The sequence below is a fragment of the Pocillopora damicornis genome, chromosome 1 (assembly GCF_964200805.1).
Source record: "Pocillopora damicornis chromosome 1, jaPocDami1.2, whole genome shotgun sequence".
In the NCBI taxonomy this organism is placed as follows: Eukaryota; Metazoa; Cnidaria; class Anthozoa; order Scleractinia; family Pocilloporidae; genus Pocillopora; species Pocillopora damicornis.
This window is the reverse complement of record NC_142670.1, coordinates 40,527,123-40,552,087: the sequence shown is the minus strand read 5'-3', so window position 1 is coordinate 40,552,087 and position 24,965 is coordinate 40,527,123. Positions and strand designations below refer to the sequence as shown.

Sequence of the window (24,965 nt, the reverse complement as noted above, 5' to 3'; positions counted from 1 at the left end):
TACAATAAGATTATATTAAATTAAAACTGCTACGAAACCTGGCACAATTTCAACTAATTCTTTATTGGTGTTTCTTAATACAATTTAAAAACAGCACGGTTGACGATCTACTATGCGGAAAGATCTTACTTTATCGCCTTAGAGAAACTGGCTTCTAACTTCTCCTTACAAGTATCACCCTTAAATTAATTATAAAGGTTGTGAGAATTATGGAAATGATCACTGATTCAAGAAGGTCCTGATTGTTAAACAAATTCTCCTTGTAAGAATCATTAGAAGAATGTGAATATTAGTGGTAGGTGCTAAGGGATAACACTTTGAAATTGTCTAAATCAAAAGAATGAAACGGAGCGGGAGATTTCTAAGGGATGACTGATTCCTTCATGTTCATTCCCTTTGCTTCCATTCTCTTCTGTTTATAGTTGCACTGGTCAACAGTTGTCAGATATCTCTTATACAAATCCAAACGTTTTGGTCTTGATAGCCAGTAGAAGCTTGCTTTTAAGAATAGCACGTGAAGAGTAGAGTGGTATGTACAGCCGGGAGATACACGTATTAGCAGTGGGAAGCTGATGATCATGCGCAGGTTTGACTGTTACCGATGGTTTAGGTTGGAAACCTTCCTCGCTGGCAGGGAGTGCTGGGCTTGATGTCCAAAAATAGACCTTCAAATAAAGAGCTCTGTGTCATAAGCTACTCAAGCTAGAGGATCAACTGTGAACCAAAACTGTCAACTATGAAATATACGTTCTTTAACGATTGGTTTTAGATAAGTAACATTTCTTCAGCTAGATTGAATTCGTAGCCATTAACTAACGTCAAAAACTGGTTTCTGAGTAGTGTGTTCTAAACTTAGATATGGTTTAGAAACAGCTGTTTATTATCATTCATATAAACGTTTTAAACACACAAGACAAGTCTTTGACGAGCGTTTACAAATTCCCTTTCCACGGCCACAAGGTTACTATTTTCAGTAACATCCCCACGAAATTTCAACGCAGTAGAAGTGTGGTTATTTCACGTGCCCTGTAGGTTTTTTTTACGTTCTTTACATTTGTACCATAGCTTCAATGCTCACCAAGTCTTGTCTATCCGAATTGCTCATCTTTTCAACAATGGACCAAAACCACTTCTTGAACTTGAGCAACTTTTCAGCTCCAGCACCTACCGAGAGCAAAGAGAAAGATGCTTAGGGTAAATGCAAACAACCGCGTGACACATGACGACACAACGACATCGCATCAACATGGCATGACATCTGAGATCACATCATGCCAAACGATATGATATTTAACGGCAAATCATAGAACGTGGCACAAAAACAGGCGAAATGTTATTTGACTCAATAACATCCTGTGCCTTGAAATGACACCTCACTTCAAATGACGAGACCGCAGGCAATTTGACTATTACTTTCAGATATCTCCCATCTCATGGAATCAAGTGTGGCTCATGAAACCACATGGTGTCACATCGTAAATCATGTCATACGTCTTAGCTCCACATGGCGTTGAACGACGTCAAATCAAACCTCAAGACATAACTTTGTACTCCATGACGTCACACCAGGACAGCATCGCAACAAATAACATGACAAACATATTGTGATAAGATGTTACATCATCACGTTCATTTCATACCTCCAGTCTCGTCGTTAAAACAAGTGTAGCTCGTCAACTGTTGTACGTTCACCTCACCACAACCATTCAACAACAGGCGGAAATCTTCAGCTGTCAGGTTATCAAATGCAGATAAGGGAATCACATCCAATACTCCATTTCGTAGAGCCTTCAACAAGAGTAACACAGTTTTAATTCCCAGGATGTGAAAATGTAAACACAGCGTTCGATACACTGCAGATCAAATTACAGCTTAAAAAGCCATTTGAACAAAGAGAGATCTCTTCAACTCATACGTGAAGCATAACTTGAGTGCAAACCTCTGCAAGTCCCTAAAAATAGGAACTAAACTTCTGCACGAACAAACATTTTGAAATCGCCCTCTACACTGTTTGGTAAGAATATTTTGAGGCACTTTTGACAATTAAACTTTGCAAAACCAGAAGAAGCCAATCAGAATAAAGACAAAAATAAGAAGGATCCAATGAGATCGAAAACTCCCTAAAGCGCGGGAAAACACGATTGACCACGTAACGACTTGTCTCTGTCTTGAATCTGATTGGTTCACATGGTGCGTGTTTGACTAACCTATCATACTTCCAATACTCTACAGGAAAATATTTTAAAACGCAGAAGAGTCATTCAAGTGATACTTCATACCATCCAAATTTACCTGGAGCGCCTTCTTGTTATGGCCCACCATTCTGTGCTCGGCATACAGTCGTACATAGTCATACACGTTAGATGGCGTCACAGAAACATTTTTTCCACCTTTGATCAATTCCACTTGGCCGCCATCGCCTTCCTCCACAGTGGCCTGGACACTAAATGTCAAGTCTAAGCCCTTGAAAATGTGCTCGGCATTTGGGGACGTGGCTTCGACGATGATTTTCCGTAAGCTTTCGTAGAGAGTAGGGTCGAAAAATGCAAGGTCGTGCCAACCAATCTAGATTAAAAGAAAACTGTTTTTACCAATAGTCCCCTTTAATGAGTTAATTTATGATCTTAGAGATACTTGGTACATTTTAGACTTCATGGTCCTCCCTCAAGGGTTTCAAAACGCACGTAATTACAATATAATTTAAAAGCAATTATTCTTTGAAGGCCCAATCATGTTACCTGGAATAGAGCAATAACATTTGCAGAGCTCGAGCCAAATATCAGCTGTTTAGCCGTACTTGCTGTGATTATCAATAGAGCGACCGCGTTTTCTCGGAGTGTTTGTTTTTTCTTTCAACAATTACAAGAAATCAGGCAGCTACCAATTTAAAAGATTACAGTAACTTATTTTGAAGTCTCCACGCGCGGGCGATTATCGAAAAATCAGACTGCGTGCATTTGTATATCATTTACTTACCCTTCTTGAGAGGATGTGCTTTATAACATGTCTGTTAAGGTTGATCGGACACAGTTCGTTTTGTAGAAGACACAATCCTATGATCCTTCAATACAAGGGTCGGAAAATTAAATTCACTTCAGCTCTAATTGTCACATGAAAAGAAACAACCAGAAAAACGAACAAAAGAATAGTAACTATGTGTACCTATGGTACCTAGTGTAACCCTTGGACACACAGAAACTGGGTTATAGGCTTCTGTTCATGTTTAACGTACATAGCTTCCTACTGATGCAACCACAAAAACAAATAAACAAACAAACAAACAAACAAACAAACAGACAAACAAACAAAAATCTAAATGCTGAGTGTACGGAAGTTGCAACATAGTCGAAAGAGAAAGCTGTTTCCTAAGAAGAAGACAAACATCACAGTTTATCCAGGGCCAAGAATTCCTGCGTGGCCAATCGAACACTACTATTTAAGAAAACAAAACTTAACACCACATAATACACGACATTACTAATAGAGAACCACTTAAGCCTGACACCAATTTTCAGTTTGTTCTCACCTTCCAACATTCCTAAAGCAGTTCAATCTCTCTTCAGAGCACTTCCCTGGGCGTGGCGAGTAGAACCCAGTCTTGCCTGGTTGGTAGAACAACGGAGCACTATCGTCCTCGGAATCATCCAGGTCCGCACCAGCGCTAAGGGGGTTCTCGTCTGCATCCTTGACTTGTTTCCTAGGAAAGAAAAGAACTTCTTTCAGATGGACGCGAAAACAACTCTGAGCCAGTTTAGAGAGAGAGAATCAACACCAGTCAAATGTGTGGGAAAACTTAAGAAAAATCTAAGTTCCCCACGAGGTTCCGAATCACAGCCGGCAATAACATCGTAAATCAAACAGTAATTTACTTAAGAAATGTCGGCCTTAATGAACCCGCGAGTCAATTTTTGCCGGTATCTGCAATAAGATCAAATTGCTTGAAGCATGCCTTGCGATCTTCCGGGTGAGGGTGACAGTTAGTAATGTTTCGGTGACCAGAGCGGAAGCAGAGTAAAGTCGATCATATCGGATGGTGTACCCTTAATGACAACGAAAACATCTCACGCAGCCAAAGGCTTAATATCAAACTAGTCGGTGAGTCATGAACAGCTTCACAATTGGACACAATTTCTCCTCTTTACCTTCCAGACACAAGAAGTAACTCAACAGCTTCCTCCACTCTCTGCCTCAATGTGTCTTCACTGGCCAACAGTAAAAGTAGCTGAGCAGGAGAAAGCTCGAGAAGCATGCCGGTGATCTTGCTGGCCAGAGACTGAAATAGAGTAAAAGGGAATGTTAAGTTGAGCTTCAGTTACCTCATCACTCTCAAGATCTTACTAACAATTCTTGACACTGTCTGCCATACTGTTCTCATGATATTAACTCAGTGAATTCCTCTTAAATCAAACAACATCCCTTGTAAGATCTTTGCGCTTGCTAATTATTTTTTGTGTAATTTTGTATTTAGCTATTTCGTCCTTTAATTTCTCATACCTCCTCGTTAGTGTGTTTTTGTTAAGTGTGTGATCGTTTTTCTTCGTCAGTAACACATATTTTGCGCGTTTTTCATACCATCTAATGAGTGGTTTTGAGTCAAAATAGTCCCCGTAACAATAAGACACAAGTCGTTTTCTTACAGGCTGCAAGGCATGGACTCGAGGATACAGCCTCTCTCCTAAAGACTGCCTGTGGTACGGCAGTGGGTCACCATCGGGATCCTCTCCATCACCAGTGCTGCTGCCGCCACTGAAATGAAAAGCTCGTGCATCGGCTGACAGCTGTCTTCTTGCATCACGTTCACGATCACGATCTCGCTTGTATCGGTAACTTGTTGCGCGTCTGATACGCTGAGCTATACCTGTTGGTAGATCAGCACATCGTCAGTGTCTATCACTCAGAGAAAGTTGTATAATGCATCACGTGCTCCCGATCACACTTGTAATGGTAATTGTAGCACTTGTGATGTGCCGAGATTTATCTGGTGATACGCGACATTTTAACTTCTTTTTCAACACAGAGAAAACGGCCGTGTATCAAACTAAAAGGGAGAATTGTTGATCAGCTTCAACCGGTAGATAACAGTTGTTCTGTCTTATAAACTGTTCAGTACAGAACAGAGTTCTAATGATATTATCGAGACAGAAAAAGGTTTAGTCAGGAGTAAAGAGCCCTTCTTCCATGTAATTAGGTCCTCTTCGCCGATCCAGCAGAGTAACATCCGCTACTTCTTGGCAACGTTCTTATGACGTTATCTGGTAAAATGGGGTCAGTTATTTAAGAGTAGCGATAATGAAGACCAAATCCAGCCTTACTTCTGCTATTATCAAGAGCTGGCAGCTTTTCTCCAGAAAGGAACGCTTCACCAACTGCAGTGTAATAACTTCTCGCCACACCGCTCCCCTCCCCTGGTTCGTCCTTGAATGTCACCTTAACACGGTGTATAGTCATTGGACGAGACCTGGGACAGCGCCGGCCAAACTGTGTGTTTAACTGTCTGATGGTTTGTTGAATGAGAGAGGCACGGTCGCGTTCAACCTGGGAACATGAAAAAGGAACTATTGGGGTCAATTCGTGCGGCTTACATGAAATACTTAGACTAAACACATACGCAAAAGTTAATATAGCTGAAAGCGACTGACTGATTGATTTCCTCGCAGACAGCCTGAACGGTCGACTGACTGACTGACTGACAAACTGACTGCGATTATTTGACTGACTGACTACCTGATAGACTGCCCATTTGCCTCTCTGCCTGCCTGATTAACAATTTGACTAGCATGCTAATAGATTGACAGACTGACAAATGACCTCTTACTTTGGATTCCACTTTAAAAAAGTCTCGTACCTCAATAGTCAAGTCACGCTGGGTGGAGTTCCTAAGCCGCTCCATCTCTCGCCTAAACTTGGTCTCTTTCACATCAAACCTGCCTAACTCGTTCAATACAGACGAAGGCTCGGATCCAACGTCTTCCAGAAATACCCTGCCGAATAACTCCACACACAACCTCCAGCGGCCCAACAAGGAGTTAGCAGAAGTTCCATTACAGATGACAGGTTTGGAAGAAGAGGTGGATGCCGTGGGATTAACAGTAGATTCGGAACTTTTGCCACCTGACGTTGAGGGTTCAACTGAAGACTCACTTTCTGTCACTAGAATCATGAGAATTTGAGAGTAGTTTTAACTTATGTCTAATGTAATCTTCTCAGCAAAAACGTACTCCCAGCTTCTTTAGGGGCCTGCATCTATTGTTATTAACGTGCGTCAATTGAGAAAGTCTGCGTGTTCTTCTTGATAGAAATCTTCGACAGCCACTTAAAGCTCCGAAAAAGAGCATTTAATTACAGTAGTTGAATATACGGGTATTTTGGACACACTAGCTTGTCCTTTATTCAGCTATTTTCTCTATGCACCCATACCAGGTGGAAAGACAGACTGAGAATGTACTTGTTTTTGGTGACACAGCGAAACCTGTATTAAGTAGGGTGGAACTTTTACGGATAAAATGGATTTCGTGGGGGGGGGGGGGGAGGGGGGGGGAGAGAGGCAAGGGGGAAGGAGGGTTTGGGACTTTCATTAAAAAAGGCCTTACTGTTCACGTCCATTGCAGACCAGAGCTGTCCCGTGGCGGCACCACTGGTTGGTCTTGTGGTACAGACCACTGATTCAGAACCTTCCCTCGACAAAGCCATGCTGCTGACCATAGGTGCACCACCGCGGCCACTGTCTGAATGCTCTTGTATAGTACCAAACATCTGCTCTCTGCGTGCTGTGGGGTGCAAAAGGTGTGGCTGAGAAGCAAGAGGTAAGGCTTCCTCTACAGGAGCCTGGTACGGGTCTGGAGGGGTGCAGCCTAGTACGGTGGTGGAGTCAGTTCGCACAAAGAAGCTGAAATCACAACATTTTGTGCACTGAGCATGAACTTACACCTACATGCAGACAACTTGGTGGATAAGTTGCAAGAGTTAAGAACTGCCCCAACTCAATTCCTCCCCCAAACTCCAATTCAACTATGTGCTTTTTCCAAGACGTCGCTTTAGATACAACGCATCTTTGTTGAAGGTTTTTGTTTCAAGTCATCTGTGTTTCACTTATTCGTAAAGGCGGGAAAAATTTAGATTTTAAGCCCTTAAATGATTCAATTTTGGAACAAAGAATAATGCCATCGTCTCAAAAACCAGATGCACCTCGCTAATGAACACCAACAAACCTGTGCAAATTTCCAGGCAAGGTAGGAGTGGGCATAGGTTCATCCTCAACATGATCTGTATCATCTTCATATTCATCGGCGTCCCTCTTAAAACTCGCACTATCTTCATCATCGACATCATCACCACCTTCTTCATCGTTGGGTGTGTCAGTGGTAATAGTCTTCTCTGCACTGGATCGGTTCGCCTGAGAACTGGCGTTTGGGTTATTACGTATGTAGTAAACTAGAGCGTCCAGAACATAGGCAACATGGCGCAAGGAGGACACATCCAGTTTGGGTAGGGAGTCTCCGTGCTCGTTTGAATGGCCTCTCAAAAGGGAAAGAACGTACACCAAGAAGTCTTGTCGACCAGTGTCCAGGTTACTACTGGTCGCTCCATGTTTACTGTTTCAAAAGATGAAAAAGAACATTGACAAAAATAAATACAAAATAACTGGAAGCGGCTAAAGGCACCAAAAGCTGTTTTATGTCAAACGCCGCTATCGCACGTCTTCCATAACTATTCCAAAGAAAACTGCGAGAAAAAGAGCCCCTCTTTTGAATGTCCAACCAGCCGTGGGATTATAAAACTCTTCCCCTCAGCTATAAAACAAATCTTCCCTTCTGCCACCCGGTACGTCAGTTGTTGTTGGTGATGACAACTTCCTTACCCCTCTTCCGGTTAGGAATTAGAATTGTCGTTGGTTATTACGAATTTCGTGCTAAGATATTAGGCGTAGAGTCGGTTCTGTCAAACCTTAGTTTTCTTCACTAAGGAGCTTAAGTCTCGTTATGTCACTCCAAACTAACGCAATGTACTGTCTAAAATCACTTACCGTCTGACCACAGATCTTTTCCTTTTGTTCTCCAAAGCTCTCAGAAGCGTCGGGTCTTCTCGTGTCCTCCTGTCTTTGTTGGCTTTAGGATGAAACTCGTGAAGCGGATGGGAGGGGTGGGAGGGGTCGGTAGCTGCTGACAGAGACAATCCAAACCTAAGCTGAGCTTCAGTGCAATCCAACACCACTGCCAGCCAGTTCCAAGCCGCTTGAAGCTGCTGGTCTGCCAGTACATTAATCTCTGCTAAGGCCGATGGGGTAGGTGTTAGGCTGTCTGCAGGGAGGGCAGACGGGTCCTGAGCGATGTTGAGCAGGTCGGTGACCTAAGAAACAGTAGAGCACAAAGGATTGTTAGCTTTTTCACAAGAATAAAAGAATTAATTTCATTCCGTTACCTGCCACAAACACTGGGATATACCTCGTAAAGTAAAAGATACCTCTGTTTATGGCGCAATTTTTAATGGAGTGCCGACGGGAATCAAAGATTGCATAGAATTGGCCATACTGCGCCCTCTGTTTGGTTTACAAGACACCAGTGACCGCACGATCAACCAAAAGCGAAACTAAACAAAATGGCGGCCTGATTATTGGCGTTTTCCCGCGCTTCAGAATGTTTGCTTATATTTCCCTTGAGCCTCCCCTGGCTGCTTGAGCAATTGTCTTCATTCTGATTGGCCGGTGAGATTACTCTGGTTTTGGTTTAACAACACTTGATTAACACACACTGTAATACACAGAAGCAACACACTCCCATGACAGTAAAATCTAAACCAAGCGTGTACCTCGTTGAAAACGAATCGGCCCAATCCACTTACCTCCCGGACAACAATACCAAAGGCTCGCGCCAGTGCACTGGCAGAGTTACTCATACTAAGCGCACCACTGGTCCCAGTCACTTCACTAGAGGCTGCAGTACTAGCAGCTGCGGCGTTGCCACCACTTCGTCTGAGTGAGCTGGAATCAACGTAGATAAACCCTGTACCGCTGGTGGGCTGCGGAGTGGCTGCACTATTACCTGCAGCTCTTGACTGAGAGTTGTTAGCTCGTATTGCCCACTGCATGGCATGAGGGGTAGCGTTGGGGTCCACTCCTGAAAGACGGAATAAAAAAACATCATGGCTATGGGAATGGTGACACCTATATCAAAAGTGTAATTTCAGAAAATGTTCTTAATATCTCGCTTTCACTTTTTTTCCTCCCTCGTGGGAAGAGACCTTTCCAAGGCACTGCGTACTATAGCGTCGCTTCCTTATGTCTAGAATGGAGCGTAGATACTTTACCTCCAGTAGGTGGTCTATTCTCGATACTCTCAGGTATATCATACGTCTCCACCACCACCTCTTCTTCTTCCTCTTCTTCTTCCTCCTCTTCTCCTGTAGATGATTCCTCTTCAGAGTACAACTCTACATGTTCACCATGCATGCTGGCGCTACCATCTGAACCAACTAGTGAGCCTGTGACACGACTGCGGCGGACACTCTCAACAACGTTCACTTCACCGACCTGGTGACAAACAGACAGAAAAACAAAGGATTACTGGCGTGAATCTAAAATCCGTAATACCCCTCTTATTAAATGTACCATCTGAAACTGGACGCTGGGAACAAACTAAATCGGACAAACCCGTGCAGAATCGGACGGAACCGCCCAAAATTTGAACGAACCCGTCCACGACTGAACGGATCCATCGAGAAGCGGGTGGAGGCGTATTAAGTCGGGCAAATATCTCTGAAATCGGACGAAACCGTCCACAATCGGACTGAACCGTCGAAAACTGGACAGACTCCTTCACACTCGGGCGTAACCGACAACTAAGATCGGACACAATTCAACACGGCAGGCTGATGGTCACATGAGGTGTACACTAGTACATGTACGTGTCTGAAGGAGCAAGTTGTACCTGACTCTCTTCACTGTCACTCTCGCTCTCGGCAAGTAAATCCAAATCCATATCAGATTCATTCCCAGCTGCTCCGCTTTCAATTTCTTCATCTCCTACTTCTTCGTGGCTCTCTGTTTCCATCTCTCCTCCTTCAACAACCTGACAATAAAAACACAAAAATTTTCTTGAAATAAATACATATGCATTACTTGGAGCGTTGACAAAGCTATCCATTATCTCCTCACTATTTAACAACAGAGTGACACATGACACTGTTACCTCTACTTCTTCTCCATCAACAGCTGGTCCTTCCACAGCCACAGCACTCTGTTCCTGCACACGAGGAATAGTAACAGTCTGCCTCCTCCTGTGCCTCTGAGTTCGCACACGATGAATACTGGGTCTCTCCTGAGTGGCGGCTTCCTCCACCGAAGGCGTGGAGGGTCTCATTGGTAATGGTTCCACAGTGAATAAATCCTCACTGGCTTGAGTAGCTTCTAGTGTAGAAGACAACAGACTGAATGGTTGCGCTGGGCGACAGATGCCAAGTCGAACTGGAGCTAAGATTGCATCGGCTACTTGGACAAGTTCCGGAATGGCAATGGTGGAAAGACACTGGAAAATGCGCTGACACTTGATCAACGGTTGCGCGACACCTCTGTCTCAAACAGGAAATGGAAACAAAACCAAATATATTAGCACTACCGAGTCCTGAGCTTGTTCAGTTGGAGAGATGAACACTAGCACGCGTGCATAACCTTTTTGCTGGATAATGTATGAACATAATTGTAGGAAGAAAGTGAATGGGTCCTCGGAAATGGACGCTTTACGGCGACAATACAGAATGTATTAGAGAATTAGAGAAAACCAACCTTTCATGGTCAAGCAAATAACAACTTATGGACAAAAACACTTACACTTTGCGTTTGCCATTAGCAGGAGCCATTTGCGATGACAGGACAACAAACACTCTGGCTACAGATCTGATAAAGCGCTGAGCCAGGCTCAGTTCATCAGATTTGTGAGGATCGGTTGAGTTTTCAATCGCATTGACCAGAGTAACTAGAAGAGGGTCAAGGATCTAAAATGTTAACAGAAAAATGGACAACAATTAATAGACTCAGCCACGTTACATGACTGAATTTGACAATCATAGCTTGGTAGAATGAAATATCATGAGCCATGCTCTATTGATAGAAATGTAGAAGTCACACGTTACCTCTGGGCCGCACTTGGCTACAAGACAGTGTGTAAATGCATCCAGCCGGACTGTACCGGGCTGACTCTGAAGACGATCTTCTTGTTCAGTTAGAGGAATCAGTTGACTAGCACCAGCGTCGGGCAAACCACTGCTCTCGTGCGCATGCGGTCTAAAAATAGTGAGTGGTTTAATCTTGTGGCCATGTAACTTACCGAGAGTAATACCATTTTTAATTTCGTTGAAAAGATGTTCTCCCTTATCCCTTTAACTCCCAAGATCGGATTGTCAATTCTCCCTCTCGCTGCTATACATCTCCTTGTACATTAGTTACGAGAATTTGGTGTTAAATCAAGATAACAACTTCTACCTTTACAGTTTGAGTTTTTTCATTACCTGTTTGCTGGATAATGTATGGATATTGTAAGGAGAAGTTATATACTCCCTGCGCACGCAGTATTGCATGTTTCAATTTGGTTGTGTTAAGTCTTTCAGATTTCTAATGTAAACATTTACGAGGGAAAGATCGACTTGGTATGACGACAAAAGATGTAAAAACTGTTCCAAGTTTACCTGGCATCTCCTGGCGTACGACAACCATCTCTCAACATTGCACTCACAGCTCTCCAGTCCTGTAGAATAAACTCTAGTGCCTTACGCGCGAACCTTGGAGGATCCAAGTCGTGTTCAGGGAGAGGCAAGGGCGTTCCACTTGCACCAAGTGTCTTGGTCTTTGCTTTAGGACGTGTATCTGTTGTGGTGCGATGAGGTCGGAACTGTCGCTGCTCCACAGTTTGTCGAGCCACTGTTTGAGCCAAAAATAACAGCAAATGCTCTCCTCTGCAGAACGAATGGAAAGGTGCTTTAAAACACTGTGTTCTATAGTTAAAGCTTTAAGAGTGATATCAGTTAATAAAAGGAAAACATTTAAGGCCTGGCCATGCTTCTACAAAGTGAGGTATTTAGACTAAAAATCAGGAGTACCAATTTTAAGATTTGTCAGATGTGTCAAACGTAATCCTTGGCTGTAATACTTTTGCATTGTTATTCAAAAAAAAATTTTCACGACTACATTCAACAGTTCCTATTTTCTTTCTTTTGTGTTCCATGTCGAGGAATTAGGGCAGCTAAGTAGACTAACCTTCCATTTGGTCGGCTTACTAGGTCAGTCTCTGAAACAAGTTTTTTAAGGAGCTGTGTGCGAGCAGCCTGGGAGCCTGGTACCAAGGCACGGCACTTGCACTTTTCCCAGCAGTCACAGTAAGCAGTGGGTGCCGTTCTTTTCAACCTGATTACATAACAAAAAACAGTGTGTTTAGTATAAAAATATCATTTTAAAGTACATTCACTGAAAGACCTGGCACAGCTGCTAGTCTTACTTGCAATCATGTCCTCTGTGGCAAACTCGCGCACACTCAGTACAACAACAGAGAGAACCAGTCAAACCACAAGTGCGGCATTCAAAGATGTCTTGATTTATGTGCTCGGTGCCGGTCCAAGTGAACGAACAAGTATCATTACAGCAGAGAACATGCAAAGGAGAGGCGTCTGGGTGACTGTCTGATGGACACAGCATGGACATCAGGACACTTCTATCAATCTGTCCGTCTGGGCCAGTCGCCAGGTACTTGGCAGTGGCAAACAGATTGAGGGCAGGATAGTAGGACCGGCCGCGAACGGCAGCCATGAATGGGGTGCAGCCATCTGTATCCCTGAAGAATAGAGAAGATGTAGTAAATAGCAAGAACAAAAGAGTAACAGCTAACAGAAATCAAATAAAGAAACCAGGGGGAATTTATACTTGTCTAAACAGGCTCTCTCTTATTTCCAGCTGACTGCTTCTCCTCTCTTAATAACTTAAATTTGTTTAATTTCAAATGCATTTGTTTTAAGGAGACGACTTAGTCTAGTAGTTTTAAGCGTTGTAGTCCTGGGTCCAACTCCTTCACTCTGATGCTCAAATTCTTTGTTTCTCAGTTGTTCCGAGATAAACTTTCCACACTAAGTAATTTTATCAATTTCCTTCCTATTATTTCATACACTCGTGTACTTGTAATGGATTAACCCCAAAATCACTACAAGTGATTAATACAAGATTAAAAGTTTTTCTTTTAAAAAATTTGATAATCGAAATTTCATGGTTTTATGTAAGAAATTGAACGAGATGTTAATGGATTATCCCTCCTTACTTGGCTGTCATGAGTTGCAACAGGAATGGCGCTAATACAGCGCTATTGCACAACAGATTCAGACACTTCAGAGCTTTAGTTTGTGTCGACAATGGTTCAGAAGACTTGCTGGAGCCTGCTGCCGCTGCTCCGGTTCCTCCTACTGCAGCAGCTGCTGTGGATGGCGCTGGTGTAGGAATTGTCCCTGACGGAGCCGGGGTTAATGGCGGACCTGCATCGTCATCTCGCGAATCTAAACAATGAAAGTTGAGGAAGGATTAGCATGTAATTTCTCCCTACGATTCCAATACGTAATCAGACAACACAGAAACTTATCAGCACAAAAAGGTTTATGTTGATATAACACCAAATTCTCTCGTTTGATGTCAAGGTAATGTATGGCAGTCAAATGGAATAATTACTTGTTGGATCTTGAGAGTTTAAGGATTACGACTAGACTGTGAATAATTTGCGCCGTCACTATTATCAAATCCAGTCAAAGGAATGGTCTCAAATGTGGTAAAAAACCAAAACATATTTAATCCTGTTGTCAAACTACATTAAAGTTAAAACTAAAATCTTGACTGACGACTGAACGAAAACGACTAGAATTAACGACTGGCCAAAAACTCAAACGAGAAAGTATCAAGATTTGAAAACAATGATTTGGCAAACTTGGTTTCTGGACACCACAACTGAGTAAAATAGTATTGGACTTTTGGTCAAACTGTTGCCGTTCTGGTACTTAGTGTTCTCAAGAGAATCTTTTAGAAGGTAGTCGAAACAAAAACACTTCATAGCAAAGGTCTAAATTGAATTCAGATGGAAGATAAAAAACATAATGCTTCTGAAGTAGCCGGCGCTTCGGAAACGAGTAGCCAGTGCTTCTAGGTAACACTGAGTACCCACTACGTTTTTAACTGATACTTGTTACTATAACTAATGCGCTTGGAAATGAAAGTGGTAACCTGGAGGGTCTGGTGGCCAGTGCAAGGTAGGTATTGGGGCATCTTCTTCCACATCAAGTCCTGCCAGGGAGGATGTCGCCGATCTGGCCGCAGTCACAGCTCTCTGCATCATCTCATGCATACCCAGTCTTGACGACCCTGCACTGCTTCCTTGCCCACTGTTACCACCCCCATTACCGCCACTGTTGCTCACAGAGCCTGTATTATTAGTGGCAGGTGAATTGCCGGAACCACCATCTGAGAAAGAAGCAACGACAAAACCTTGATTGAGCATGTTACACATTTAACACTTGTTAAAATTTTGCAGGCTGCGTTGTAATTGTATGGTACAAGCCATGAGAAAATTGCCGGCTGCAGCATATGTTAAACCAACACATAAGAGACTGAAAGCTTTTCGTAATCCGTTTGAACCTTTTCCATCCTTAGCCGGACCTGTTACCCATTAGTTTATTATTGGCTTTTTACTTTCTGTCTATTTTACCACACTAATATTTTGCAGTTTCCTTCTAGCTGAAAATAATTTAGCACTGCTAAAAATTTGACATGAATTTTTCAACTCCACTCTGTTTTGATACTCTTCACCGTGAAGCATTCCTGTTCCATCTTGGTTTAAAGTCACCTCTCTTATGTCTTTCTATCTTATTGAACATACATTTTTTGGGTCTCTTTTATGACGAAAATGTTGGCAAAAATTTGACACAAGTTTGTCAATTCCAATCTGTTTTAATCTACTCCATCCTTAACCATTTTGGCTCCTTCTTGATTTATGATTAACCAATCAATACTAATATTTAGAGGCCTTTTAAAACTTGAGTGTTGTTTTGCCCAGTGCAAAGGATATTTAAAGGAAGCTAGTTGAAAGATAAGTGTCCTTAACTCACCACTTGAGCGAACAGCTGCTGCAGCGGCTGCCACGGCAGCGGCGAGAGCATCTACTGCACCCTTAATTGACTCTAACTTGTTACCAAGGGCACCTGTAGCCGTAGACACACTGCTACCCTGAGATTCAACTGCTTCCCCTGGCTCGTGGGCAGATGTTGGGAAGCTTCTGGAGACGCAGGCGTGGAGAATGTTTCTATTGCCATCACATCGTTCCAGTAAAACTGCTTCTAGAAGGCTACCCATGTTGACTGTACACACAGTACAGTCAAACATCAAGGAGAAAAGTACATTTTAATCTTTGGAAACGATGGAAGCAGCTAAAAACCAAAAGTGTAAATCTGAAAATTGCGAAGAGCATCTAGAGAAGCGTTCCCTACGACTCACATTCAAGAAGGTAAAAGTTTTGATAAGAGCTCTCAAGTAACAAGAACATGGTCTGTTAATGTATGGCTGGTTCCGCGAGAGGTAAGAGTGAAGTTAATACGGTGTCTAATTGTCTGCTCAAGCAGGCAGTAAGCGCGTATCCCAAAAGTACATATTTACGCACCTTTGCCGGCGATTAAAAACAATTAGCAACGCAGGTTTATGGGTAATTGTCCAAACCCGTTTCATGCCTTGCCTGTATTTTTACAGCAGTCTTAAAATCAACATTATACATCAGCTTATGCTGACTTACCAGGATCTGCCTCCATGGAATCAAGAAACTGTTTAATAGCTTCAAAGTCACACTTCAGAATGTGAGTCATCAGCTGCTGGTTCTGCAAATCAACGATCATCAATGTATACGTAAATAAAAGGAGAAAAATGACAAAAACAAGATGATGCGATGAGAACATATGCCAGACTACAAAGAAGACATTTAGTGTATAGCCAATGGTGAGAAGTCACACCAGTGGTGAACGAGGTGAAACAAAAGTCATGTCAACCCCCCTCCCCTCCCCTCCCCCAGCGAGAAAAATGTGTACAGGTATATGTAACTTACTTGTACAGCCAACACTACCACCAAGGCTCGGGTTTTGCACTCAGTTCCTGGTCTGAGAGAAGTGACACCCACACCAAGACTTTGCAAAGGTGGAAGATCCTAAAATGAAAAGAGACAATAACACATCGAATAAGTCATTCCCAGTTGAAACAATTTCCATATCTTGGTAAAATAAAAACTGCATTATCTGCATCCTGCACAGTTAACCTAATAGAGACTTAAAGAATGACGTTTACGTCGTTTGCAATTTGTCGCACAGACAATTTTTAGCTCCCTAAAGCTCAAGCGATGAGAACATTTAAGCAAAAAAAAAAGTGAATTATGAATCCTTACAGTCCAAGCTGGATCTTTGACAGTTCCGAGAAAGTTCTTTGAAAGAGGGAACAATGCTCCGTTTGTGTCTGTCATCATTATTAGAGAATCCTGGAAAGTAACAAACAATAAAAATTTATGATGAAGAGTTTTGAAGCAATTTTAGCTACCAAGTGTAATGTTTTTCAATTTTTTGTCCTTTCAGCTGCATGTTGTTAAGAAGACTGGTACTTTCTGTCCCTTGTCTACAACCCTGTGCGTGTGTCTTTGTTTATGAAAACAATACTTATTCCTTACATCTCCTGTTGGGTATAGCTGAATATCTTTCACTCCAGGCTGACTAAGGAAGGCTGCGCAGTCTTTTGGCATCGTTCCTCCAGGTTCGGGTTTGGAAGATGCTAAGCTGTAGAGAGCATAGCGAACGCCAGTTGACGTCTTCAACATCACATGAACTCCTGCCATGGAAGAATGTAGTAGACTAAGTAAAACAAACCAATGCGAGCTAGACATGTCATAGTAAACATATGCTTGAAAACTGAAAGTACCTTTACAGTTGACAGTTACCGCAAGAGGTCTGGTGCCCAATGGAACGGAGAGCAACTTTGGTGTCCGCTGAATACAATCAGGAATCTTATTGGCAGCAGATGACTTGACCAGCTTTAATAAAGCAAACAAGGTTTTTTAGACCCAACATCATATGTTCAAACTATAAAGGGAGATCCATATGCGTCCTTGCTTCCAGCGATGTCGATAGCGCTATCGACATCGCTGATCCTAGCAGTATACAGGCCGCGTGTCATATATGAAGTTCGTGATGGGCCTCGCTCGCCGTAAAGTCTTTGTGGCTCAGTGATAGAGCATCGGAGAGCGGAATTCAACGGTCTGAGGTTCGATTCCTCATGGGGACTCAGAATTTGTTCTTTGTCCCACGCTGGTGACAAGACAAAAGACATATTTCTCTATTTCTTTACCAAGCTCAAAACTAACCATCTTTCTTAATCTATTTATCATTACAAGATGTAGCATACCTGAAGCTCGTCCTTGCGCAGAAGCCGCACATCTTGTAAAAGAGAACTATTTTCTTCATTTAACAAAGCAGCAGCATGAAGGGAAGTGTCTTTGGGTGGGAATTTAACTGCGGCGTACGGTCCATCAACCTAACAAATTAAAACGCAACAAAACCATTAAATACACAATGTTTGGTGTGTAAAGATTCATGGCATATGTGCTATGCTTTTTTGAGTCAGCATTTTTATATGAATGATCTATTGAGCAAGATATATTCATAAAAATATTCTGTATGTTTTCACCTTGAGCACTTTTCCAACAGGTATGTTCCGCTTATCTTCTACAAAGATAACATCCTTCAAATCCCAGTCCTGAACTGATTTATCTTCAGCGGAATCTAATGATGGATCCTTTTTCCGCTCTGAAATTAAAATTGGAATGATAATGAAGTAAAAAATAATGCACTTACATTCCAAGGTACGACTTGCATTTTACCGTAGTTACAAGAATTTCAGAGTTGCCAAAAATTGAAAGCATAAAATTCCATGCATGTTCTGAAAATGTTGTGACAAGCAACTCACTCAAGCCAAGAGAGCCAGGAACATCACTATCTTGTTCATCGATAACTGGTGGACTACAGCTGGCTTCCTCATTTCCCAGTGGAAGGACTTTAAAACGGCACTTCTCATCCAAATTCCAAGCTGATTCTAACAACTGTCCCATGCGTGGAATGCCAGAGGAGATGTTGATACCAATAGAGCCAGGATGATACAGAGGACAGCTACGCAAACAGACCTGATGATCAGAAATAACAATGGAAATTACCTTGTATGATCAACTTTGTATAGGTAATAACATGATTTCGAGTGCAATTTGGCGTTGATAGGCACAAGTAAATTTTTCCAAGGCAACAAAATTGCACGAGCCCGAGGGGCAAGTGCAATTTGTAGACTTTGAAAGATTTACAAGTAGTTATCACAACAAATTGCACGAGAAATCATGTTATTACCTTAACAATGTACATAAAAAAACCATCTCAGAAAGTCAAGATAAACGCTATTTTGAAAGTTTGCGCGCGCTATTTGTAATTTGCACTCGTTTTCAGCTGATCAGAAACACGTAATGTTTTCATGTACATTATAACACACAATAAAGACATACACATGGACATTCACTTTAGCGAACACTAAATTTTCTCCCTGTCTTGGTCACTAACGGGAGATTAAAGGTTTAGTTGCCAAGTGTGTAATGTGCAAACACATACTGCATGAGTGGTTGCACTACGGATTACATTACTGTACCTGAACACCACGCACGATGCAACTAGTAAAGGTTGTGCGATTTCTTCTTGCCCTGGCACGAGCTTTTTCCAACAGTTTCTTTCTCTGCTCAAACGGCAGCACACCCCTGTGGAAATTATATGTAATGATCATCAAACAAATTGCCATTAGCTAACGTGATTTTCAATTGATTATTTTAAAGAAGAAGCAGATACTTACCACCAGTACAAGGCTCCAGATGACATTTGGGCACAAGTGTACAGTGAGCATGTGTGAATTGCTACAACTTTGTCTCCAGAGAACTCTGAGAATCCTTGGGTGGCATGCTCCAGTTTACTGGCAATAGAGCTAAGAGTTTCATCGACCCATGTAGCCACCTACAGGGAAATATCATCAAATACAAATAATTATTTGATTATTTCATACCCGATGTCATCAGCAAAGGTATTGCTAATCCTCTCATCCAAGGCTATTTAAGTATTTTCTCAATTTTCACCAATCATTCACCCATATCCACTTGTAGTACTCTTGGGTAAAGAGAGGCCCTGTAAAGAGTGAAGTGCCTTATCCAAGAACAGAACATAGATATACCAGTTAAACATCTAGAGCTTTGGAACTTGGCACGATAATCAGTTGGCAACCACTTCTCCCAGGGAGTGATAAAGTTTTCTTATGAACATTAATACAAGTGCAACAAGATCTAGAGGGCTACATGTACATGTAGGGCCAATGAGGAAACTTCTATCATAGCCATGTCAGCCAGGGCTGCTGTATGTTGTACATACCTTTCCAGTCTCTGTGAGTACAGATGCCCTTATAGAGGAAGCAGATACAGCCACAACCTTCTCATCTGCAAGACCAAGAGACCTGACCCTGGGATGATATATTGCCGCATCTTGTTCTTTGTAGGGGAGAGGATCTTCCCATTTCCATTGGTAGAGCTTCCCATCAGCCCCTACACATATCAGCTCTGAATACATGGCAGCAATGTGGGTAAAGCATTGGAAAACACCATCCTGCAGGAATAAAGGAAATATTTAATGAAGGAAATTCTACCATGCACAATGGTCTATTGCAGTCACAGCTTGTCCTGGTTTCTTTTGAATGAAGTTATAGCTACCCCTTCAATGAGCAGCTGCCAGGCAAAAACATTTTGTCTCAATTAATGATTAAATGAGATTTTTAGTTTCTTACCGTGCCTGTTTGCCACCATTGAAGTAGATCTGCCACACTCACAGGATCAGCAGAGAAACTCTGAGAAGGTACCTTGTCCTGAGGTGGTTGTTTGGGGGCACTGCCTGATGTCCCACAGTCAAGAGCCCCTCCATGGATGTTCCCAAGCCATCGGTCCCTCTCTCTCCTCAGTGCCTCCCTTTCCCTACTTCTTTCCCTGTCACGTTCTGATTCTCTCTCTGTTGCAGTTCTTGAAGCCCTGGCACTACTGTTAGGACGTCGATGAATTGTTCCATACTGTGAACTATAAAACATGTCCTCTGAAAATATTGCCTCTGGATCCACAACAAAAGATGGATCATCCACATGTACACCAGCATCTAGTAGGGACATAAGGTCATCTGGGAGAAAAAGTAACAAATACTTCTTAGTGCTTTGCAGACAGAGAAAATACATTGTTGGAAAAGCTTTCAGTGAAAATCTCACCTCCAGGAAGGTACTCTGGGTTATCATCATCATCCCCATCATCTTCGTCTCTGCTGAGAAGATTGTTCACTGCCAAATTCACATCAAGATTCTGAAATATAAATTCAAATAGCCCATTGTAAATTACAAAGAGAGAAAGGAATGTGAAAAACACTGCATATGACACAAATAAACATGATTAATTTCCCCCTCTCTCCCTCCTCATGGAATCAAAACTGAACCCTTTACTGCAAGGCTAATTATTTATCACACCTGAACAACAGGCAACTTCAAGTTTACTGTCAGTCTGTTTGACTCTTATTACTACACTATGAGCTGTCCCTTTTTTACAGCTAAGTCCATCGCATGTATCAAAAACAATCTGCAAACAATATTGAGAACTCTGGGAGTGCAATATATAAATATGACAGAGGAAACTAACTGTTCTCTGAAGCTCTCTGATGATGGCAGCCCTTGATTTCCCTTGAAGCACAACTTGAGCCTAAAGAACAAAACACAACAATACATTCAATACAGGGCTCGAAATTGCGACCGATACAGTTGCCAATGCGACTAAAACTTTTAACTTGGCGACTAAAAATTCAAGTTTAGTCGCCACTTTGGCAACTATGTTCCTTTGATAAATAAAATATTAAAGGTGAGAAACAATTTCCTTAGTCTCATTTCTGCTTTTCTGCAAAAGGAAATGCAAATTTGGTCTGTTTACCTTTAAGTTAAAACTTGAAATTGCTCTAAGATCACAACTTCCGAGACGACATTACAGTGGCGTCTACATGGTGATCGAAAAAATGAACCAGAAACAAGGGAGAGACAAGTGACTTACCTGATTAACAAGTTCTTCTGGAACAGCTGTTGGTGGCACAGCACGAGAGCCTATTGCCCACCCAGATGCTCCCCCTCTTGCACCCCTTCGTACTACACGGCCACGCCCACGCACTGGTGCACGAGCAGATGTCCTTAATGACATGGCTGATGGAGCTGAACCCCAACGACTGAAAAACAAATCACGTGACATATTGGCAAATTGAACTTTGTATGTTGCAGACAAAGTTTGGAAGAGTAATCATTTATAAAGGTTATAGAGAAGGTTTCCTCCCTTAAGCCAATCATTTAATAAAACCTAGAAAGTACCAAACCCTTTTTAAAAGGACTGACCACCAGAAAACAATCAGACATAACTTGTCCCACCTCCTCCACCCCTCAAACACACATGTGATGTGTAAGTTTCATCAAAGGAGCTCATAAAAGATACAATGGGTACATGTATTTTTGTTTACAGCCCTTGAGAAGGACAGCCCTATGCAGAGACAAATTTATCAATACCTGATAACTGGGTGTCCTGTGAGACCACTCAGAGTTTCTCCACTGTTTGAAAGAACCCAGGAGTTTTCACCTTGACCACGACTTCCACCACCAACTACCAACACAAAAGGAATTATCCATTACGCAATGATACACCACATCCAGACTCACACATTCCTTATCTATTAATTTCTGCTTTTTTAACTGTTTCTATTGTTTTTTGAGGTGTATATGCAAAACGCAAATGCAAAAGTTAACAAGTGAAAATCTTCCAAACCACTCTCCTCATAATTCCTTAAAACAGCTGTTGTCAGGATTTGTTAGAGATCATAGCAGTTTTATCTTTAGTCATGATTCTCATAACTTGATTCATTGCTAGAGGAGAAAATTAATCCTGATCACTCTAAGGGCTTCCTGATATAAACCAGCATTGTGAGTACAAAGATTGCAAATCAAACACACCTGCATGTAGAACTATGTGAGATGCAGACCTTGCAGCAGTATTGCTGTTATCTTCTTCCCTATAGGGGCAAAAACCAAAAAAACAGTAACTACTATGTACAGTAATAACTTATACAGAATAATACAAATCACTTCAACCTGTCCAGTTATACAGGGAAATTTGACCTTTTAGGTTTCCAGTCACGAATACTTTACAGAGGACTTTGTAATACACAAGAACATGTTTATATAGTTATTAGCTCTCATTTTGCATCAAAATCTTGGTCAAAATACTTACACAGTTATGTCTCTGGATGACAGATCCAGCTTGTCTGGATGAAGAGTGAAAGGAACACGGCAAACTTGTCCATTCTAAACCAGAACACACTTATCACTAAAATTGTACTTAATCAGCACTATAGTATGTTCTTGTTCACATTATCATGTAACATGTAAATTGACAACGTGGTGATAAAAATCTCACATGAGAGAAACAAAAAAACCTACACAGCTACCACAGTGAACCTCAACTTTTGAAGCACGAAATAACCCTGAGTATTACTATCACTACTCATTCTAACCAATGTAATATCATGGCAAAACTGACCAATCAGTTTACTTGACTTGACTCAAAACAATAGCACTTCACTTGACTCTGATAATGACTTCCCATAATGTGTTAGAACATCAGTCACTTTACCAAAAAGTCCTTCTAAGGACTGCTCTCATCCAGATAATCAGACTTCATGATCAAACGTTACTCCAAGGTTAAAAACCATTCACTGCCTTAAAAGAACATTAGCTGGTAGGAAATAAGTGGGTGCTAAAGGCACAAGGATGTATTCTGTTGACATTGATTTCCTTGTGTCCACCCTTTCACCTTGGGACCTTATTTTTAAATCCCCTTACTGTCTGCCCTATAATTCTCATGACATTAGTTTGGAGAACTTGGTATTGGATCAACTAACAATCCCCTAATTGATTTTTTCCTATACTCTCATCACCTTGCCTGCTTGATATTACACTGGTATTGTAGGGAGAAATTATGTCTTATCAGTTCTAGAGTGAAAGGGTTAAGTAGGTGGGAAAAACACTGGGTGCTGATGCCTCTGGAGAAGACATGATCCTGCTAAATCATTTTTTTTTATAGAAAACTCTGTATTACTGACCTCCAAAAGAAATGCAACATGCCTTGGTCCAACCACACATTCTTTTATCACTTGATCCTTAAGTGCTTGAAGAACTGGAGAACTGATGAACAGGAAATACAAATTAAAAAACTCCTTGAATTGGACAGCACTCTTTGTATCTAGGGAGCTTGTTTCCTTGAAACAACAGAGGTTAGCTTTTTGTTTGCCATGGGAATTACTCTACAGCAACGAAACTCTAGAGCACTGACCAAGGGGAACCTTCACTGCTCTTAGTGCACAGGAAGAATATGTTAAGGCAACAGAAATGAACACAGCCACCCATTCCTAATAGAGATTTTGCCATAGAAAACAAAACACAACAAACAAAACATTCAGTAGTGGGAGTTTTCTTGTTCTAATCTTGACCTAAAAACCCCAGCTGATAAATCATTTTTGTTGGTCTTTGTTGAAATCTTGGCCTGATACACGCCATTCCTTTTCGTAAGGTTGAACCGTATAATCAACTTCCATATCTTCTCTACTACTTGAGCACTATGTATCACAACTCACAGTAGAGCCTGCTGAAGTTAGGTATGCATTGCAATCAGACATTATTTCAAGGGCATTTCAGTGCTGACTGATACAAAATAACAAGAGATGTGAGAGATTTACAAGAGCCAAATGAGAACTCGTTACCAGTCTACGAGACACTCTTAAAGACAAAATAAGACCACTTTAGCTCCCAAAAAACTGAGTTTACATTTTTTTAAATTTTTTTTTACCGAGATTGGTTTGTACCTATGATAAACTAAGGAAATATGTAAAAAAATTCTTGTTATAGGTACTTTAACTAAAAACGCTACAGTTTGAAAAAAATAGGAAACCTTTCACGTGTATGCTAGCTGTGTAGCTACATCTGTAGAGATATTAGAACGAATAAAACGTTTTAAAGGACTCGCATCTTTCATTCTTGTTAACATATTTGCACTCGTTGCAGACGCAAAAAGGGAAAAGGATAATTAAGAAAGCTTTTATAAAGAAACATTAAGAGAACTAAAGGTAAGCTTCTCAAAGTCTAGAGGTTTTAACGGCCAAAAACATGTGCAACGAAGAGAAAGCATGCATGAATAATTTTTAACTTCTGTTCGGAAGGAAAAAAATCGGACTACATTTAACAACACACATGAAACCACTTTAAGGCAAATCAAGTGAAGAAGTCCCCACGTGCAACAGAAAAACTTCAACACCGAACCTAAGTTTATATAAAAAACATACAGAGCACGTTTTTGTTCGCCATTTTCATCTAAACTAGTCATGCAGGGAGTTCTTTCATAAGCAAAATGTTACCTCAAGAAACCACTCTTTTCCTTTGACTCTGAAACCTCCTTTAGCCTAAAAATTAAAACAGTAAAAGGATCAATGGCGAAAAAATACTCTACTCTTACGCTTATACGAGGATTAGCGGACAAACAAGTACAACCCTCGTTGAAATGCACCGAAATAAACGCATATCGCAAAATTGCTTTGAGCTACCTTTCGTGTAGCTCTTCCACTGTTCCCGGCAGAGGATGTACAGCGATGTGAATAGCCGGCATGATGCTGATAAAGGAGATCAGAAAACTCTACAACATTGATATTAATGCTGAGTACTTCTTTTTCGACGATAGGAAAACTGCTATGAATGTTGATGATTTGAGCAGAGGAAAGAATATTCTCTTAAAGAAAATTGG

At 41.5% G+C, this 24,965-nt stretch overlaps 1 protein-coding gene across 1 annotated transcript; it reads right to left on the bottom strand.

The window, feature by feature from the left end:
* Nucleotides 1–43: 43 nt before the first annotated feature.
* LOC113675153 (E3 ubiquitin-protein ligase UBR5) lies at nt 44–24,965 on the bottom strand. Its single transcript, XM_089196666.1, has 46 exons — nt 24,769–24,965; nt 24,583–24,627; nt 23,275–23,356; nt 22,404–22,477; nt 22,127–22,185; nt 21,686–21,779; nt 21,186–21,354; nt 20,784–20,843; nt 20,363–20,453; nt 19,898–20,277; nt 19,489–19,719; nt 18,923–19,080; nt 18,725–18,830; nt 18,005–18,218; nt 17,726–17,844; nt 17,444–17,572; nt 16,961–17,072; nt 16,713–16,870; nt 16,437–16,526; nt 16,104–16,202; nt 15,798–15,879; nt 15,121–15,369; nt 14,240–14,476; nt 13,293–13,524; nt 12,483–12,815; nt 12,245–12,391; nt 11,677–11,943; nt 11,125–11,275; nt 10,823–10,986; nt 10,185–10,563; nt 9,924–10,064; nt 9,304–9,526; nt 8,839–9,113; nt 8,024–8,346; nt 7,209–7,592; nt 6,591–6,886; nt 5,846–6,150; nt 5,313–5,535; nt 4,638–4,858; nt 4,143–4,273; nt 3,527–3,697; nt 2,977–3,061; nt 2,293–2,565; nt 1,641–1,788; nt 1,079–1,164; nt 44–665 (listed from the first exon to the last, which is right to left on the bottom strand). The coding sequence occupies exons 1-46, from the start codon at nt 24,828–24,830 to the stop codon at nt 453–455; spliced, it is 8,271 nt and encodes a 2,756-aa protein (XP_089052792.1). The 5' UTR covers nt 24,831–24,965; the 3' UTR covers nt 44–452.

Excerpts from the sequence above, each read along its gene's own strand:
- LOC113675153 (XM_089196666.1), bottom strand. The coding sequence starts at position 24,830 with ATGCCGGCTATTCACATCGCTGTACATCCTCTGCCGGGAACAGTGGAA. Across the intron at positions 11,944-12,244 it reads GTAAGCCGACCAAATGGAAG|AGGAGAGCATTTGCTGTTAT; the intron begins GTTAGTCTACTT and ends TTCGTTCTGCAG. Across the intron at positions 10,564-10,822 it reads GCTAATGGCAAACGCAAAGT|AGGTGTCGCGCAACCGTTGA; the intron begins GTAAGTGTTTTT and ends TGTTTGAGACAG.